The sequence below is a fragment of the Tribolium madens genome, unplaced genomic scaffold (genome assembly GCF_015345945.1).
Source record: "Tribolium madens isolate multiple individuals breed KSU strain unplaced genomic scaffold, Tmad_KSU_1.1 Scaffold_3;HRSCAF=73;Tcas5.2_LG2, whole genome shotgun sequence".
Classification (NCBI taxonomy): Eukaryota; Metazoa; Arthropoda; class Insecta; order Coleoptera; family Tenebrionidae; genus Tribolium; species Tribolium madens.
Genome location: NW_025401006.1, coordinates 1,038,555 through 1,058,691, shown reverse-complemented (window position 1 = coordinate 1,058,691; position 20,137 = coordinate 1,038,555). Strand labels below are relative to the sequence as shown.

Here is a 20,137-nt window from a genome sequence, read left to right as displayed (position 1 = left end):
AAACGTATGTGTGTGTGAAGATAAAATTTCATCATGACAAATGAGAAATGTCAAAATAATTTTTATGTAAATTATAACAGGAAACCGTGGTGAACGATTTTTATGAATAAAAACCAACAAAATCTCATTTTAGGATATTTTGAGACGTTTTATAGAATAATTCAATTTAATTAGCTTAATGTTTTAATTTTTATAAAATAATTTTTTGACATCTAGATAATATACGAACTGCCATGCAACATACGTCCTCAACTAGGACGCCTACTTGATAGAAAGACTTTTTGATCGCACTGTATAACGTAAGTACAGTTACAATTTATTAAAGTTTAAGGGTGTCTGACAAGGGGTTGCCACGATATTAAGTGTCTAGCAATGGATGAGGTGATTTCTAATATTATTCCAAAGAAAATACGCTTTTTTATTTGATAAATTTAAGTTGGTATTTTTTACTTCTTTGCTACCTGTTATCTTCCAAAGCCACGACTTGCCCATCGTTCTAGCCTGTGTTGGTAGTATGCGCTGACAAATTTTCAACTTTTATAAAATGACGAAGGTCTGGTGACAGCGGGCTCTTGCTCTATTTTACATTTCCAATAAAACAAAAAACACTTACATCTTGTGCCATAGCTATCGCCACTTCTATCACTTTTCACAGTGTTTTTTCTGTATGAAACCTTCAGGCTTCTGTCTTCATAAAAAGTCTCTAGAAAATAATGTGGGGATAATAGAGTGGTTATAAATGATTTTCATCTAGCCAGCTTTGGAATTTTTTTGCATGTAACTTTATTTGTGCCGCTCTACTTTTTTGAAAGCTCTAGTTCTGTCATTAGTGTCACTTATTAATTAATAATAAATTGTTGTTAATTAAATTTTTATTGTTTCAACTAATTTCCAATAATAATTGATAATAATGTATACTTTGGAAGAAAACAAGTTTATAATTGAAGTCTATTTTCGAAGTGGACGCTTAGTAAACGGCGATTTTTTAATTTTGAGTTACAACAAGTAGGTACCCCTATTTTCGTAAAGCGGCATTTTTTATTTTACATGGAAAATTCACAGCTGGCTAGATGAAAATCATTTATAACCACTCTGTATTTGATGCAGCGTACTAAAGAACAAATTATCATACGCAAAGTCTTAATAAAATAGTTTGAATCAGTTAAAAATAAAATTACGAGTTTGTGTTACATCAAAGAAAAAACATTAATAATCTTTTCTAATGAACATTACCAAAAAATTGCTTGAAGGTAAGTATACAGATATAGTCGACTTTTTAAAATTAACACAAAATGCATCACATTTTTTTATTTCGATGTTTTTAAAGATGAAATTGCAAAAAGCAACAATGAATTTTGATTAATAAAGTAAATATGTTTAGGTTAAATGGACAGGTTTTAAAAACCTAAAATAACTTAGTTAAAGCGTTTTTGGGCTTAAAAGCTAACTACATCAAATAAAAAGAAATAATACAAAAAATTCTCTTTGAATATCGCATGCTGAAACCTAACTGTTAATATGAAGCTGTCGTTTTAGGACAGTATACAGGGTCTGTCAGAACTCGCGCTCCAGAGAAAAATTTCAAGGAACATAAGATACCAGGAACATGGAAAAAATGTTTAAAAAATTCTATCTGTCAAGAATTTTTAACATTTATTTTTTGGCATTTGACATTTTTTATGTCTGTTTAATGATACTGATGATCTTGTATATGTTTTATTATAAATATTTAGTAAAGGTACAAAAATTTTGCCAATAAAAACAAATTACATAATAGTTACAATTTAGGTTACAGTTTCCTTGTTTGCTCTTCTAATAGCCTATAGCAAAAAAACTTGGAAAATTATTTTTCCAACAGGAATAATTAGTGTCAAAGTTCAAAATTTAAACTTTCATAACTTCGAAATTTTCAAGGATAGAATTTTTTAAAGGTTTTTTCCATGTTCCTGGTATCTTACTTTACATCGCATTTTTCTCTGGGGCACGAGTTTTAGCTCACCCTGTATAATTTAATCGGTGTATTTTTTACCTCTCAGTATGTTAAAAACAGTCTTTTTTATTATCAAAACTTGACGACCTGCTAGGATTTTATAATTCTGAACAACATTCTTATAAATAAGAATAAGAAAAAAAAGTCAAATTTTGATTGGACCCACTAAATTCAGCACTTATTTTAAAATACGAGCTAACTAGATTATCATGTTTTAAAAAAGTATACTATACAATTCAGGTATGTGATATTTGAATCAAATCACTATCCGAGGATTTATAAATCATCCATTATCATTGATTGACGTGCATAATATGAGATTACAAAATATAGGTATATTTGTTTTCATTTTGTGTGCGTGTAATACATTAAAAAAAGAAAAATTTCATTTTCAAGCTGCTGCACCCTTTTATCAATAACTTGGTAACAACATAAGAGTGAATTTGGGTGTAATAGCGCACTCTTACGGAATCTGCTCCAACACACCTATCCCGTCTTTCAACGAATAATTTCAAATTTACATTTTATGATCCAATTACATTTTAATTTGTTAAAATATTTCCAGCGGACGAAGTGTGTATCCCCCCTCCGCAATTTATATGTAAACCTCCCAAGTATCCAACTGTTTACAAACCTTTTTCCAACGCATCCCTGTCTCCAAAAATAAATTATGCTTTAAGTAATGTGTACGGCCAACATAAATTTAAACGAAAATGTCTTGGGAGCGAAGCTGAAAAAGCATGCGCTAAAGAGGCCCAAGCGAGTCGCATTGCTTTGGCTAATTTGCGAAAAGTTATGGCAAGTACACCACAAGTTCACTCCTTTATCGTCGAGGAGTCTTTCAATGAAACGACTGTCGAGAATTTTATACCTAACGTAGAGGAGAATTACGTAGAAAATATTCATGACGTACAATTTGTTAATGGAAATCCGCCCCAAGTGACCACCAACGGTAAACCCCTCGTATCAAATACCCAAAGTCTAACTGCTGACAAGATTAAGCATATTTTGGGAAACGATGAAGTGGAAATTATGTTTCAAACAAGTGATGGAAACTTCGTTAACGTTTCCGATGAGGTTTTGCTGAACTTATCAAAAGGCGGGCTCCAGTATCAAGTCGTCGACGAGAATGGACATATTGGCGAAATTCAGGAACTAAAGACTCTTGAGCCCGACAGCGGGCCCAAAGATGATCAGAAGTTAAAAAGAGAGCAGGGTTTCGACTTGAAAATCATTAAAAATCCAGACGAAATCGATAAAATTGCTAAAGCAATGCCCGAAGAATACATTGACCCGAACTTTTCCAGTGCCGCTTGTAATAAAACCAACATGGAGTCTCTTCAATTGCACACAAGTTTTAACGAGGATCTCTACGAAAACAGTTTTCACATGCAAAGTGCGGAAATGTTCGAGCCGGAAAATCTTAGCATGCATTCAGATTTGATGGCGGATAATCCGATGGAGTTTGAAAGTGATTTGAAATATAAATACTTGTCGTCAAAGATGAGTACTCTTAATAATACTCATGATACAATCAACTTTGATGAGCACATCATAACGAAGATCGACAGTGTGGGCGAAGATCCTTTGCGTGATACTAATGAAATGTTGGTTACGGAGACGGATACGACGAAAAGCTCTGAGAATAAATCATCCTTGAAGTTTACACCGGACATGTTTTTTACTACGCTACCAGCTAATTCATGTACTGAAGATAAATCAAAGATTCCTGCTGAGAATGGTGTTGCGAAATAAATTTTTATTACATAGTTTTTTGAAAATTGTGGATGCCGTTTTTAATTTTAGTTTTAAATGTTGGTTTTGTATAATAAATAATGGTTACACATTCTAGTTAATTTAGAAGTTTTTGTCATTATGACCTTTTTAAATTAGCTTAATAAAAAGACATTAAAACTATTCAAGCGTTTTAATTTTATAGAATGCAGCTTACACATTGCAGATGAAAGGTGGTGCCAAGGGGATTAATTAAGTTAATTATATTGACATAAAAATCGTGTAAACTAACCTGAATCCATTTGCTACCGTTCATTAATTAATAAAATAGTTCATTTAATTACAAAAATGTGGATACATTATTATGCATTGTGCAAAAACTTGCCCTTTACGAAGATTTTTATGATGAAAATCAAGACCGTAAAGGATTTTGCTAATAGAGTACTCAATGTAGTTTTTAACAATAATGAGTTCAATGTCTAAAGAATCAAAGACGTTTTTCTACGTTTAATTACTTTTTTTTGCATTTGTTTAAGTGTTTTTAATCACTCGTTTAAAATTAAAGCGATGATATTAAAGTCTCTTCACGCTCAATAGAATTTTGCGGTTTGCTTAACTCAAACGCAAGGTAAGTGAATTATAAATAATATAAATTATTTTTCTTTAATTGATTCGTGAACAAGAAAGTGTAGATGCATTTCAACTCTTTAGGAGACTTTATTGTTTTCGTATAATACTTATCTCCGTTAATTGACAGTAGAGATTTTGTCGAAGATCAATTATTAAAATTAACTGGAGAAAGCTGCGGAAATGCAATGTTTTTTCTTGTATTTTAAAGTTATTTATTAAATTTTGATATACCTACCTCACTCCTATGTTTCAATTTTTGATAAAAAAACTCAATTAGATCTAAGTTAATTAGATTAGTAGTAATTTACACTTCAAGGTTTATTGCCGAAATTTTCAGGTCAGTCTTATAACATTTGTGGGTTATTAACCTTTACAGTGCGATTTTTTTAATAGGTGTAAAGCTAATAATAGTAATCAAAAATGATGTTCAAATTTGTCTGCTTTTGTTCTTTTCAATTATTAGTAGTAGTAGTATTTTCAAGATTTGCCGTTGCTGGCCGGTCAACATTTCATTATCAACAAAATAAATTAATATGTTCATTCCAACGCGCCAGTTTTTTTTATGAATATGACAACCATGATTTTCTTATTGCAAAATTAGATCACTTGGTAGGTTTTGTAATATAATTATGATCAGCTAACTGGTTGTCATTGGTGTTACATACTTTTGCTGTTTTTAGCACGTACATACATACGTATCCAAATTTCTCTCCTACAGAAGACTGGAAAACTTTTACTTATTTTTTTTATCGAAAATTTAGAGTCCTGCTTTATAATTAACGTTGTACTTTCAGATCTAATTACTAGTATTAGAATTAAATTCTGTTCAACTCGACAATGTCGTCATGGTTAGCGAGATATTTTAGCATATTGACAACAATGAATAATAGGTGGGTGATGATGTCAGAAATTTTTGTGGAAAGATATTGACCTAATAACTATTACGTAACTGATTTTGTAACACCGCCCCTAGCACGCCGACAACCCTATTTACTAGCCTATGACATCATTTAATGGATAGCTAAATAGTTTTAATTTTATAAACTGTTATTAGCCCTCTAGCTGTCTCAAGCCTCCTATTGAAATTTGTTTGGCCTAGAGATCTATACAGGGTGTTAAAAAAGATTGTAAAATAATTAAGGAGATGATAGTATGGACCAAAATAAACAAAAAGGTTTGTAAACATGGATCCGCAAAGTACCGTTTTTGGAGATATCGAATGTGAAATTTTTTAAAATTTTTATTAGAAGCTTCTCTTTTTTGTTTGAAATGATTGTAATAAATGTTTCAAAAAACTAGTAATTTTCGATATCTCCGAAACCGTTTTTTGTTTGTTTTGGTTCATACTTTCTGAAATATTTTTCAATCTTTTTTTAACACCCTGTAGTTTTCTGTATTTATTAGTAGTATTTATGAATTGAAGTATTGCTAAATTGATTTCGTATCGTAGAATCGTAGAATATGTAAATTAGTGAAAAAAGAATTTCAGACATAATGAGCCGCAAAAAGTGATACAATTCAAAAGTTTGAATTTTGAGTAAATGGACACCAAGTTTTTAGGCTTATAAAGAATTATAGTATTTGTGGTTTTGAAATCGTATTTTTTTAAATTCTGTAATGGTTCATGTCAATACCATAATCGAATAATCATAATGATGGGTTGCACTTAAACAGTGTCAAGGCAGATATAATAATAATTTCATAATGAGAAGTTTATACACACTTGTATGGCAAATAACTTTCTTTTTACTATTACAAAAAATATGTGGTTGATAACATGATAACATTAGTTTGTAAAATTAGGTCGATAAAGATCGGCAAATTTTACTCGTATTAATCGTTGTCTTTTTAGGAGGCGTTTTAGAATTTAATTGATTTAATTTAATCACAAATAGAACTTTTCACAATAATCAATTTTTCCGGAAATGTTTCATACAATACAAGGCATTTTTTGAATAATCCTACATAAGTGAAAACTTTTACGTAATATATTCTGATTTGGAATACAAATTAGATATAAACATTAGCAGTTTTCTCCACTGTTTATTATCTACATCATCCACCTGACCGGAAATTCAGGACCAATATGGTTGTAGTGGTTGTAAAAAGATGGATCAAAATGACTCTTCGCTGTTTAATTACTTCTTACTTGAAAATAATTAACAGTTTTATTGGAGGTACTCAAGCGAAAAATCACGTCTTTATTTCATCAATTGCAGTAATATCACGATTTTAGACTTGAGTAAATCTATTAGATCTCGAGGTCATTCATTGTAAAGCCCAAAATTTTAAGTCTTGTCATTCACAGTTATCATACAAATGGCAGTAAAATATGCCCATAAGGAAGTGTCTCCAATGACGAAATACTAGAAAATCAATATGAAAATTGTGAAAACAGCAAAATCGCACACGCACGTGACATATGTAAATGTCAATACCATCTTAAAGTGTTAGATAATAGAAAATACAGAAAAGCGCCATTAGCAATGCGAAATGGTTTTGCGTCATTCATTGTCTGTTGTCATTTCGTTAATTAAAACTCCGTAGCACTTTAGCTTTCTTTTTGACTTCAGCGACCAGAAATTGATCATAATTGTTATTATTTTAATAATTGTTTTACATTTCCTCATTAATCGCCTTGTTTAAACTGGGTCAATGTCTGTACAAGGCTGCTATCACCATCTCTCAGACGAAGGCGTAACCCCGTGGGTAAGAGTGAGACAAGTTGAGATCATCACTAGACTACTAGTCGCCAGTGCGTCATTTTGTATCGGGAAATATAAAAATTGACCAGTTATCCTTTCGGAATTCATTGAACATGGCAATATAATACATAATCAACGGACATCCATATTTAATGAATCCGAACGAATCACTGCTCAATTTGTAATCTCTGATTCACAACATGTCTGCTGTTTAAATAAATTTGGTAATAAAAACTTAAACAATTGCATAATGTTTTTCGTGTGTATGGGCAATTTTGACTATTTTTTAGAGTTTGGACACGAACTGGAGAAAGGTCATTCCCATAATGGATTAAGAATTCATAAAGCATCTCAATATTGACAAAACGTAATAACATTTAAGGTTATAAATAAACCGATACAATAGTTTGTTTGCCCTTAACCCATAAATAGGCTACGACAGCAAGACGATTTGTACTTTAATTAATTAGTTTTTTTTTTGTAAAATATTTTTTTTATATTTACATTTCCATTTCTTTATTAAGACCGATTTTTATATTTTTAGTAATTAATAAATTATCATTTTTTAATTAGCCACAATCGCAAATAACAGGTGATATATCATTAAATTAGAAAAAAAAACATATTTAATAATGTCAAAGTCAGGTAATGATTGTGGTTACCATACAAGTTTGTCATGCCTCGAAGACGGAGGTCGTTTTCTGATGAAAAATCTGACAACCAGTTCAAATTTACTGACTAACGTTTATACAACGTATGTCCATTTAAATCTTACTGAACAACTAAGTATTGCTACAATAAATATTCAGGCTGTATTGTACGAATGAAAACCTCCAAGCCTAAACGTGCTTTCGTAAATAAAAATAAACATTTATTTACGAGGCGGTTGTAGGGATTTCTTTGCTGTTATAGAATTCGATTTTAGATTTTTCCAATGACAGTGAACAAAATATTACCACGTAGCTGAAATATTTATATGGCATTTTTATGAAAAAATATTATCTTTAACACATACCACAAATGTGGTAAATTAACGTATGGAATCATATCCAAAGAGCAAAAAGGTCCAATAACTGGGCCATGGTTACCACCTGAAATTATCATACAAATGGCTCATCAATTAACTGGTACAAAGAGTGCGATTTTGACTAGTGAGTAGGTACCGCATTGCGTTGAAATTCTTCAAGCTGTGATCCGGGCGAACTTGATAAGGTTACCTACATTTATCAATCCGAAATTCTGGTTTATATGCAAATATTTGTAAGAATATTTCTCATCAGATCAGCAAATACGTTCAGGATTTCACTAACAGGAGCAATTACGATGTCTATTATTTGGACGGTATTTCACTGCTTCCACTTTCACCATATAGAAATTTATTCGGGATGGACTTGAACAATATCCTGTCAAACAGCCATTAGCTTCATTGATGATTGTTATTAATTTTGGTCATTGGATGTGAAGAAATAAGAATTTTGTAAAATTTACACAAATGCTCATCAGATTTAAAATGAATGTAATTACGGGTTCTCATCTAAAAGGGCATTTAATTAATGAATCACGAAAGGCAGGGAAAGTTCAAGGACTATTTCTTTGCAATTGGTAACATGAGGGCTCTAAGCCTTGAATTTTACCTTCACAAAGAAAAAATATTGGTTCAATCAACTGCGTCGTAATTACTGTTAATTACTGTCTACAATGCAGTAGACACAATTCTTGTTCAAAACTCTTCTTATGATTAACTTAATGAACTTCCTGAAAGATAATTTATTCAACACTAAGGTTGCAATCAGGGTGGCATTTCCGGTCCAAATCACATTATCTCAATCTTCAGAAATTCCCTTCAAGAGTATATTGAACTTATCTCCGAAAAGATCTTCAATGATGAGCGCTTCAACGTGACATATTTCTATACAAATTTCTTTAAAACAATGCTATCGTATTTGTTCCACTTTCGTTAAATGTTTTAGATACAAAATAAAGAAGCTTTTGTTCGCATCAATTAATTAACAGTTTAAAGCACGTGTTGACTGACTCATTTGATACTGAGATAGTTATAATCGTTATGTTTTTAATGGTAACACGACGTGTATATGTGGACAGGTACTCCTGATCCAGAAATTTAAATATTGATGGTTTTACAAATTTATTTTTAATGGCCTGTTGTCAGACATGTAGATAACCGCATTCAAGATAATGGCTAAGACCCTGAACGATTCCAAGAAGAAATATTGCAAGTTAATAATATTAGCAAATAAATATAATGTATTATCCGGTCCCAAATAAGAATTATATAATTTCAGTCGTATGACCTAGATTTGGAGATAACTCTTGATTTTTAACTTTCTGAGCCAGCAAAATTAAATTAAATCTCAATTTAAATATAATGGTAATGTCTGAGCTCGCGAATAATTTTCATTCCTGACTTGTGTTTACTACGTAGTACTTACCTAGGACATTTGTGTTTTTAAATGTTCAATGTTGCTTAGTCAGGATTGTCGGCGAATAAATATTTATGACCAAACTACTTTCGGTCTGCCTGGCAATTTCTTCGATTACATAAGATTTAGTTGTTCGTAATTTTTAGTTTGCTACTTTAATGAGTACTCGTAGTAGGTATGTATTGACCGAACAAAACTGGTAGACTCTGATAGAAAAGAGAAATTTCTTTTGCCACTACATCTGCATATTAACAGCCACAGGCTATAGTAACCTGCCTTTTAATAAAGTGTGCACATACCGCTGTCTCCATTTTTGCAAAATTCTAAACTGTTGCATACCTCATCTAGATCAGTCTCGAATATTTCAAAAATTTAATTTGCATAATGTAAAAAGACGGGGTTTAGTGTATTTTACATAATTTTTATGTTCAGCTATTTAAATCGTTGCTAAGTGGAACAATTAAATTAGCAAAGGAATCATGTTGTGGAAACTTGTTAGGTAAGTATTGGTGTATTGACAGATTTGACAAGTAACAGGTTTTAAATTTTAACTGTAAAACATTTTAAGTCTATTTCATGTTTCATGATTCTTGAAAAAAAGTTATGGAGATACCATTGCTTTGCAGCAATATGTTGGGAGATGAGTAAGATGTTTGAAACAAAAATTATTCATGGTCTCCGTTATCAAAACAACAAACAATAAAATCTATTCTTCATGAACAAGGAGATTCTTAAAACAACATTGCATTTTAATTATTTGTTAAGTTGTTAATTTTGGAACCTTCCCTCATTGGACTTATAAGAGAAATAAAAATAAAAAGCTTCCTACGAGTTCTAATTGTTAAATCCTTTAAATCCATAAATAAATTAACAGTATTTTATTAAGACAATTAGTCATAATTGTTGAAAAGAAAAAACATGATACTATGAATGAGAAAACAGAAAATGCTAAACGTTCATCAAAATAATTAGGTATCCTTCCTTAACACATGATGCAGTTCCAACCAGAAGATAGCAGTGACGTTTGCTTACAAAAATATTACACAAACAAATGGAAAAAGTGTCAACGATTCTTGATTTGATTTATTTCTTGGCATCAGTTAAAACTGAAATATGAGTTATTATACAATAATAATTATTCATTAATATTACAACATAAGCAAGTGCAAGTGCATTAAAAAACAATTAAAACTCTACCCGCTGAAAGGTTCTTTTTTCTACTACACTGACGCGAATGAAAAGCAAATTACACCCTTTGTAGACTATACTCGTATTAAAACATTTAATAGCTTTTGGTCAATACCAAAAAGAGGATGGCGGTGGAGATAAAATGAAAGATAAAATACTTAGTCCAGCTGAACCTCTTTATAACATGTTTACCTACCATATAATTTCCCTCTCGTTCACTTTTATCCTCTTATGATTAAAAAGACCGACACTCTTTGATTTCTCCTTTATTGTTGAATTGATGACTTTTCATTTGGTCATAAAACAATTGTTTTATAAACGACGGTAATTAAGAAAAGATGAAACGTGAAATTATCAGTAATGTTATCAAGTTGCAAAAACGTCAACATATTCATTGGTACTGCTTAGCAGCAGCGTGACCCCGGACCCGTCAGTTATTTGTTGTAGGTGAACGAATCACTCCACACACCTGTTCGCAGGAGAGTCGGTTAAAATATTATCATTGTATTGACCTGAATAAGCGATTTCATTTTCGCAGAATCCTTGTAGGTGTATCAAGAGCGGGAGATCAATGACTGAAAACTGAAAATTCAGAAAGTGCACAAGTTGTGAAAAAGCTTGTCATCAAGTAGCGATTTGTGTGGTGACAGTAGAGGGGCTGCATATAGCTAGAAAGTGGCCCCTCTCCTGCAGGCTTGCAGCTATCCATTCCATTCCATGCACCGTCGTCGATGTCTTGTTTGTGTTAACCTTCTATCTCACATGAATCGAGCTGTAATATAGTCGACCAAGCGTGTAAAGTGTGTTAAAAATCGTATGTGGACGAGGATTTCTTCGTTGTGCGAGTTTAACCTAGCCTGTGACCCACTACTAGCTATCGACAATCACAACTACTACGAACATGAAGGCATTTGACTTGTAGCACTCTCGAAGACAGTGTCTAGTGTCTTGCGGAAGACTGGACAAGTGAACACGAGTTGAGATCGCTTCCCCTCGGTGATAAACTGTTTCTCTTGTGAACCTTGACCTTAGCCAAAACAACGGCCGATTACGAAGAATCGCGGAAAAGTACTATTCGGGAACCGAGATATTTTCCATGAGTTTTCCGATATCGGCCGATAAGGCGCTCAGGTGATGTGTGCAAATTGCTTTCGCTTAAGAATAATTTAATGTAAATAGAGTTAATGTTTATTAATAATCCTTGTATGTAAGACCTCGTTGCGGTGTAGTGACATAAACACGAGTGTGTGGCAATACGAATTAAAAACATTTTAACTCAATTATGGGATAAAATAAGTATTTTTAATAAGCTCCAGCTCAAGCATCTTTTTACATTTTTCGACGAGTAGCACCGAGTGAAGATGTTAAATTGTACGGATCTAGAGTGTATTCTTCACCATCATCACTATTACGCCCACCTACACCACCTCAAACATGGAACTCATGTGGAAGAAGGAGGTGAGTACTAATAGACCAAATTAAATCCTTGATAGTAAGAGCACTTCACCTTGAACAGAAGGTAAATCGGTTAAGATTTCCCTATTCGATCAGTACTTTTGCATATAAATCTAAACCACTATCGGGACATGACCAAGTTTTTCTGTGGAAGCAATCGTATTTTGCATTAATTTTTTGGAAATCAACTGATTTAGCAATACTCGTATTGATAGTTTGTTTATAAGTGAGGCCAATCGTGTTATTCACCCAAACTGATATCACTAAAAATCCCGTTTCTGTTTTCCTTGAAGTATAACAAAATACATATTTTGCATAATTGTAAGTTAATAATGTCAGTCACAGTCACAAAACACCTACAAATAAGTGAAACCTTATGTTTTATTTGTATACTTTCAAAAAGTTACTCACATTTTATACTAATTGGTATATCACGTGCAATTATTATTAACGCTCTATTAATGGAACCTACCGGCTCAAATTCATATGCCTAATGACACAAATTTGCTTAGAATTGTTCCATAAAGTCATTATTAGGATATGTTGTCACATGACAATGATTATTTAATTTGTTATGTTAATAATATACCTGATAAAAATTTCGGCAGCTTATCAACACGCAATTACTTAAATATTATAAATTATAAAACTTAGAATTGTTGATAAGACTGCTTCCAGATAATTTTATCATTTCATTTTACGTTTACATTTTGTTAAAAACCAGTTGGAAAATATTTTTTGCCTCATACTTGCATTCGTTCCACAAATGCATTTCTTTCTTTTTATAAAATTGTCTGGCCTTCAGTTACTTTAATCAAACGTTTAAAAGTATTGTTAGTTTAACCAAAGATAAGCAATATAAAAATTTTAATTACCTTGACGCGATTATGCATACTTTTACACAAATTTAACATGTGGTTGTACTTACTGTTATTTCTTGGCAAAAATAAAAAACTATGCATTATGTTAATTTGGAATTTTTATCGCATAACTTGATTAGTATTTTTATTGCATTTTTGATTACGTGTTAAAAATTTGAAGTTCTTTTGTAGTGAAATGTTTACAATAGTAGATTTGTGAACTGCATAGGCTATCAACAATAACAAAGGTATGCGTACACTATATAGCAGTGTTCTTATAAATACATTATACTAAGTGAGATAAAAAAAAAACATGCGGAACAGAAACGGTAAATTAGTATTAAATGTTTGTTTTGTGCCCATAATCTTAATCACAAAATTCTATTTTAGAGATTTTTTTGAAGGTGTTATTTTTTATGTCACTCAGTATAACAATGTGGCTTTAAAAATAAGTAGTTTTATACCTTAGTTTTTCTTCGTTTTAAAATTTTTGAAACTGCGTAAATTTATTTAATGATGGAAATATGCATCTACGTCCAAATTTTTTAATTTTATATAAACATATTGACGTTGAGAATATAATATATTGAAAACGTTTGTTTATTTGTCATCCACATATTAACATTTTTTTACTTCAATGCATATTTCGAATACGCGAATAAATGTAATTACTTAATTAAATTAATTAATAACTTTTACAAACTATTTTTTGCTAAAAATATCTGAGGTGTTAAGAATTAGAGTGGCCTAAATCCACATTAGGCGCAATCCTAATAAAAGTTGAAAAGTACCGATAATAGTTTTTATCTGCAAACGTCACAAAAGTGACCACTTTTATGACTAAATGACACAGGTGAAGTCCATTTTTTTTTTAAACAATTGTCAAAGTGTTGACATGTTGGTAGCAACCACTAGTTATTTGATGTTATTACGTTGGCAACGTAAAATGACAATTGAATGTCAGCCGTTTTATTACGAAGGCGCTTGCGCTACTGAAGCCGCAATTACTTTTAAATATTAAATTGAAAGTGCAACTTAAAGAGCACAGAAAATGTTGAAGATGGAATTGGTTGGTATTAGAATTATTTCTGTGACGTTGCGGATAGCAGGAATACCTACGCTGCCCCGAACAGAGGCCTTTTAAAACGGAACTATTACGGAAGGTTTTTTTTTTGTGAATCTTGCCGTTTTTGAGGAGTCAGTCTTAGCCTAGCTCTCGTACGAGTTAATTGAATTATAATAATTGTTCGAATAAATTATTGTGAAATTGTGTTTTATCTCAAGAAGAATCGTTTACAAAAATGAGTTTCTGAAAGCAAGGATCTGGACCTTAACATAACAAGAAAAATAACTATGATTAGATTTTGTGAATATATGCAGACGAAAAACCAACCATGTTACAATTCTTCATAAATTTGATAATTTTGGTTGTGTAAAAACTCCTAAAAAAGAACGGCATCCAATAAATTGCATGACTAATCCAGTATTTTATTATATTCCTCCAATAATGATTCACCTTTCTCCAGAATCAGATTCTGAAGACGATTGGTGGTCTAAAAATTTTGAATCAGATTCTGAAAATGAGTAAAAATTTAAATTACCCATTAAATAAATTTTTCCCGTTAGGAGTTGCATGTTTCCGTGTCCTTACCGACTTTATTTCTTGTCCTTTGGTAAAAATTGCTTCCACTTCAAACTTTTCTGACATTTGAAAATTACGAACATAACCTCAAACCTAATCTAGGGAGATTTTAATATACAACTGTTCCGAAAATAAGATTTTTTGGGGTAGTATAGTCTGGTTTTTGAGGGAATTTTGACATTGACAATTGTTTTAAAAAAAAATGGACTTTAAAAGTTTTACTTTTCAGACATGGAGTAAAAACACTGTTTTTACGCCTAGGCGTTTTCACTTTTACTTGACACTTACTTTGACATTTACCACTGTTGTCTCTTTCTTGTCCCTTTCGCTTTTTCAGCATTTTCTGAAGAGGTACAAGGTAGATTATCAGCATTCGACATTTTGCACTATAAACTACACCAGTTATTCACCAGTTAAATCAATCAACACTTTCGAAATCTCAACACAAATTCCGAAACTGACGCGTGACGTTTGTTATGATTTTATTGCAAAGCGTCCTGATTATTGAGGTGATTTACTTGATTATTGGTGTGTTGCTCTTTTCGTTCCATCTGAATCGTTTGCAGATAAAATAGCATATGTTATTTGGAGTAAAAGTGAGTTTATGTGGCTCAGCTGAATCCATTTGCCTCACTCCGTTCGGCAAAATGAACGTTCAGCTTCGCCACATAAACAATCACTTTTACTCCTAATAACATAATCTACTATTGTTTAAAACGTTAGGCCAGTATTTTACTAAAAATTTGTACACTAAGCAGTTGGTCTGAGATTATAACTACATAGATTTATATTTACATTTTTTGAATTATGTTACTCTAATTCTAAACGCCTCATTTTACCCAACTTGAATATATTTTTAAATACGCATGTTTTTAGAAATACCAATATGGTTTGCTTTTTAACCGGATTCAAGGGTAAAAATACAAACATAAACATTCAATATGTTTTTTTTTCAATGATATGAGTATATCAAACATAAAATAATAAGTCTTATTATGGATCATAACCTTTCATTCTCTAAGTTTATACGTATAAGTTAAGACTCAACCTGTATTTTCACAAAATCATTCACCAAGAAGATCTTAAAACAATATTTATGTACCATAATCAACTGAAATCTGCCATATTTTGAGTTACGATCTCGGTTACGATAGTCTTCGTTGCATGGGTTGATTTCATGTAAACAGTGTTGGTTGAATGTTGGTTAAATTTACAATAATAATTGTATTTTTAGGATTAGGGTCGATGTAAAATTGTAAACACCAAAATTAGTTGTGGAGGCTACAGTTTTTTCGGATTAATAAAAAAATTACGTCATTAAAATTTTTTAAAACTAAATCAAATATTAAGGTAAAAAGGCTTTAAAAGTCTTTAAAATGACGTAACTTTAGATCTCACAATACGCTCTATTAGTGTGACGTCAGCAAGGTACGTGACTGTACCTTTGAAGCTAAACAAATAAAAGTTTATTTCTTGAATCCTGGACGTGTAGGGAGATTGTTTCTAAGGAAATAGTTGCTATGAAAAATGTGTGTCGTTTCGTAATGGTTTTAACAATTGTAGTCTACATTTCTGTAATTTAATCTGTTCTAACCTCACTTTCTGTGTACTTCAAAAATATGTGTACAGCGTTGCCAGAATGTTGCAAACGACAGGAGTGGATAGGTCGTACCAAAACAAAACAAAATAAAATATATTAACATTCACATAATGTGTATTTGGCCGAGAATATAAATTATTATTTGTTTGCAAGTAAATATAAATATCTAGTAAAAAAAATCGGGTATCAATTTGGCACTCTAGTATCACAACTGGCAACACTGTATGTTTAGCTTCAGTACAGTCGCGTCTGTGACGTCACCTCTAATAGCCCGTATTAAGCATATCAATCCCAAAAGACGGATTCAAGTTCTTGAATAACTCGATTACAATTAATTTGATCGCTCGATATAATAAAGAACTATACTAAAGGAGTAACAGAAATTTAAATTCTTTAAGATTGAGCCAAGATATTTTATTAAAATCACGTAGTAACGGTTGTAATTGACTGTACGTGTGCTACAATTTGTGGTTAATCTGTGAAAAAAAAAAACAATATCAAGATGAAAGTATAAATTGAATATTGAAGAATTCTGAGATCTTTTTCTCCTGGTTTATTAGCTTATAATGAGACACGTTACTGTTTAATGGTCCATTCAGTTAAACACATTGTCGTGACATTAGTGACATCATGTACATCAGAAATTGTTAATTGATTAAGAAAATAAAAAATTACGAAAAAATTATCACAAACTGTTTAACATTTAGAGTACGTATATAAGTAAATGTTTGTTTGGTAACAGTACAATGATTTACTTATTACCTGCTTCTGCATATTCCAAGGTCAAGTATCTAGATAAAGTGGTTGAACAATACATAAAAAAATTGTTTTATTTATTATTTATTTCATATAAATTCAAAACGTAAAACCCTGATTCACTTTTTTTGAAAAAGGTTACATTTCTAGGTGTACCTGTACCTTTATATTCTACAGGGTGCGCCAGAACTCGCGCCTCAGAGAAAAATGTATAATGTATAAGGTAAGATACCAGGAACATGGAAAATTTTTTTTAAGAAACTTCTATCTGTAAAAATTTCGAAGTTAATGAGAGTTAAAATTTTCCACTTTGACTCTATTTATTTCTGTTGGAAAAATAAGTTTCCAAGTTTTTTTGCTACAGGCTATTAGAATAGGAAACAAGGAAGCTGTAAACCAAATTGTAAGTCTGTTTAATGTTATTTGTGGCTTTTATTGCCAAAATTTTTGTACCTTTACTAAATAATAATTATATAAAATACATATAAGTATAGGTTGTTCCAAATCTGGTGGCGAACTGACGTTGTCAAAAATGACTGAATTTTGACACTAAACATGTGTTTACTATTAAAAAAAATATTGTTCATAGGCGTCGTTTGAAATAATATTTCAAAACCACTGTTATTCTTTAAAAAAATATAATAAGTAGGTACTCGTACATAAAATGAAGAATGATGAACGAATTATTAAATTTTTAACGCATGGAAAGAATTTTCAAAAATGATATTTCTAACAATCYTTGTCTTCAAAATTTTTARAGAAAAAAAGTACGCCCATGTATTTTTTTACCTTAACCAAGTGGGCGCACTCCAAATGTCTTTTCTGTCACTGTCAGTTCGCCACCAGATATGGAATGAGCTCTACAAGATCATCAGTATCATTAAATAGACATAAAAAAATGTCAAATGTCAAAAAGTAAATGTTAAAATGTTTTTCCATGTTCCTGATGTCTTATCTTACTTCACATTTTTCTCTTGGGGCGCGAGTGCGTCACACTCAGTATATTGAAAAATCTGGTTTTAGCTTTCACTTTTCTTACTTAAAAAGAGACATTTTTTGAAATTCTGAAAATATACATTGTGAGGTTTATGCAGTCTGTAAAAAAGCAATTGCGGTGGACCTAACAACCAGAAATGTTAATTTTAATTTAATTATGTTTTAATGTCAACGTTATTTTTCATTTATATTTTTAATGAGTAATTAAATTGAAATGGTTTCTTTCCCACATCGTGGTTTGGTATTCCTAGAAACCGAAATGTAAATTTTTCAGTTTGTCGTTTATGTACACCTTGACTTAACATTGTTTTTTATGTTATTGATGACCGTCTGAAACTGACCGGAATAAAGTCGTATCCGATAAGGACGTCCGGTGAACGATAAAATAAATATCACTACCTGTATTAAAATTTCGATCACATGCATTTTTATGACTTAATATTACCGAAAATTCCTTGATAATGATTTTAATTAAGTGGCTATAAAATCGTTCAATAGATGGGCACAAGGAAACGTCATAAATAGGTAATTTAATTAATATGATTCATTAAGCGAACGAATGCGTTTCCGAGATATCTCTCTTTATGAAGAAAGTTTAGGACATTCTTAATTCCTTAAATGACTAACGTGTATATAGAATAGCCATCATATTGATGATTATCACAATTAAGTCTGTTGTTCCTATAGAGAAAGTGTCAATCTTTGTGTTTGATGAATCAAGCAAAATTAAATGTCCAATGTGTATCAAACGAGATAATCTCTTTATATTCAGGAAAAACCTGATTAATTATTATTGAATGTGTTCCAATAAAATAATATGTGTTTTCATTAAAGCAAAGCGTGAAGAAAATATGGAAAATACATGTAACCTTTCCATTATATCATATGCTTATTAATTATTTTCGAGAAGTCAAGGTCAATTAACCGCAACGTTCTTCAGTGGCCTTCTCTGCGGTTAAAAGGTATAAGAGAAGAATATTTAATGCTGCTGGACAAAATAGAATTTTTATTTTACCGTTACAGAATACAATATATCGTGTGTTTCCAGTATGTTTTGCAATCTGATTTGTTGATAATATTGTTTTAAGTTGATTGCTCTTGTGCAAATTTTATTGTAGCTGTTTTTAAAAGATGTGATTTTTGGCATTTTTACGGGAATAAACACTACATTATTTATGAAATTGCTAGGAATGTGGTGATTTACAGCTGACAGGATTTTCCCAGAGATAAGCCTAATCTGTTTGAAAACTTTGTGAAGCTGTTTTGTAAACTTTCAAAAAGTAGGTGACTTAAAAAATATATTACAATTTATGTAAGTTAATTTACCTAAGATGTACAGAATTAGATATTTTGAGTTTTATTATTGATATTTTGTAAGAAAATTTTGTAAAAAAAATGTTTATTCACGATCACTAATGTTACTTATGTAAAATGCCGATTACTAACCTTTTAAAGGTTGGGAATCACATCATTAAATCTCATGAGGAGTAATAATATTACTTCTCTTAGGCGGTAATATGCAGTATAGTCAACTTTAAAATTACAAAAATACCGGGAATTTTTTCTTTCAAATTGTCAAGTTACACATAATATTTTGCTAAATTAGTATTCAATTGCTTTTGTAGCAGTTTCTTTTACTTCTCTTACTCAATTTCGACGATTTTAAATCAGATTCACACATTATTTCAATATTTTCTTTGACATTTCTGAAATGTCAAAAATCAAACGCCATTTTCATTCACTACCACGTTTGGACCTTAACTTTGATAGAATTTTATATTACTCAATTTTTTTACTGAAAATAATGTGATTGTAAATAAAATAGCATACAAACCTCGGTAGTAATTACATTACCCCTTGTGCTTTATTTGATCTCGAGGATGGTGCCTCTCGTATGTATGAAATCGTATGAAATTTTACGTCATTTCAGGGATTGCCCACTTAATTTTAGTCAAAGTAACCGGTTAAACCAGTACATGTTACAGCGTTTGACGAAAGTGCATTTAGTCATTTACTGAAAAGTCTTGAAATGTTTGATACTTTCTCTAAAAATGTAAATTCTTGGTAGAAGAAAAGAAAAGCCAAAAAACTAAAATATTTTTATTGTAGCAAAATATTTGTTTCGTTTATTTGGAATAAT

At 31.1% G+C, this 20,137-nt stretch overlaps 1 protein-coding gene across 6 annotated transcripts in view; it reads left to right on the top strand.

Annotated features, from left to right (window-relative positions):
• Positions 1-20,137, top strand: part of LOC123008232 (protein jim lovell-like) — an 82,244-nt gene that overhangs the window by 1,880 nt on the left and 60,227 nt on the right. For 2 of the 6 annotated variants that reach the window (XM_044403936.1, XM_044403935.1), the window contains one exon: positions 2,556-3,924. The exons of 2 other annotated variants lie outside the window; for them this stretch is intronic. In XM_044403936.1, the coding sequence (XP_044259871.1) occupies positions 2,556-3,745 (1,190 nt within the window). In that variant the 3' untranslated portion in view covers positions 3,746-3,924. Of the gene's footprint in view, positions 1-2,555; positions 3,925-11,237; positions 12,147-20,137 lie in introns of those variants that run through there. 2 more of the 6 variants (XM_044403941.1, XM_044403940.1) reach the window with 1 other exon arrangement.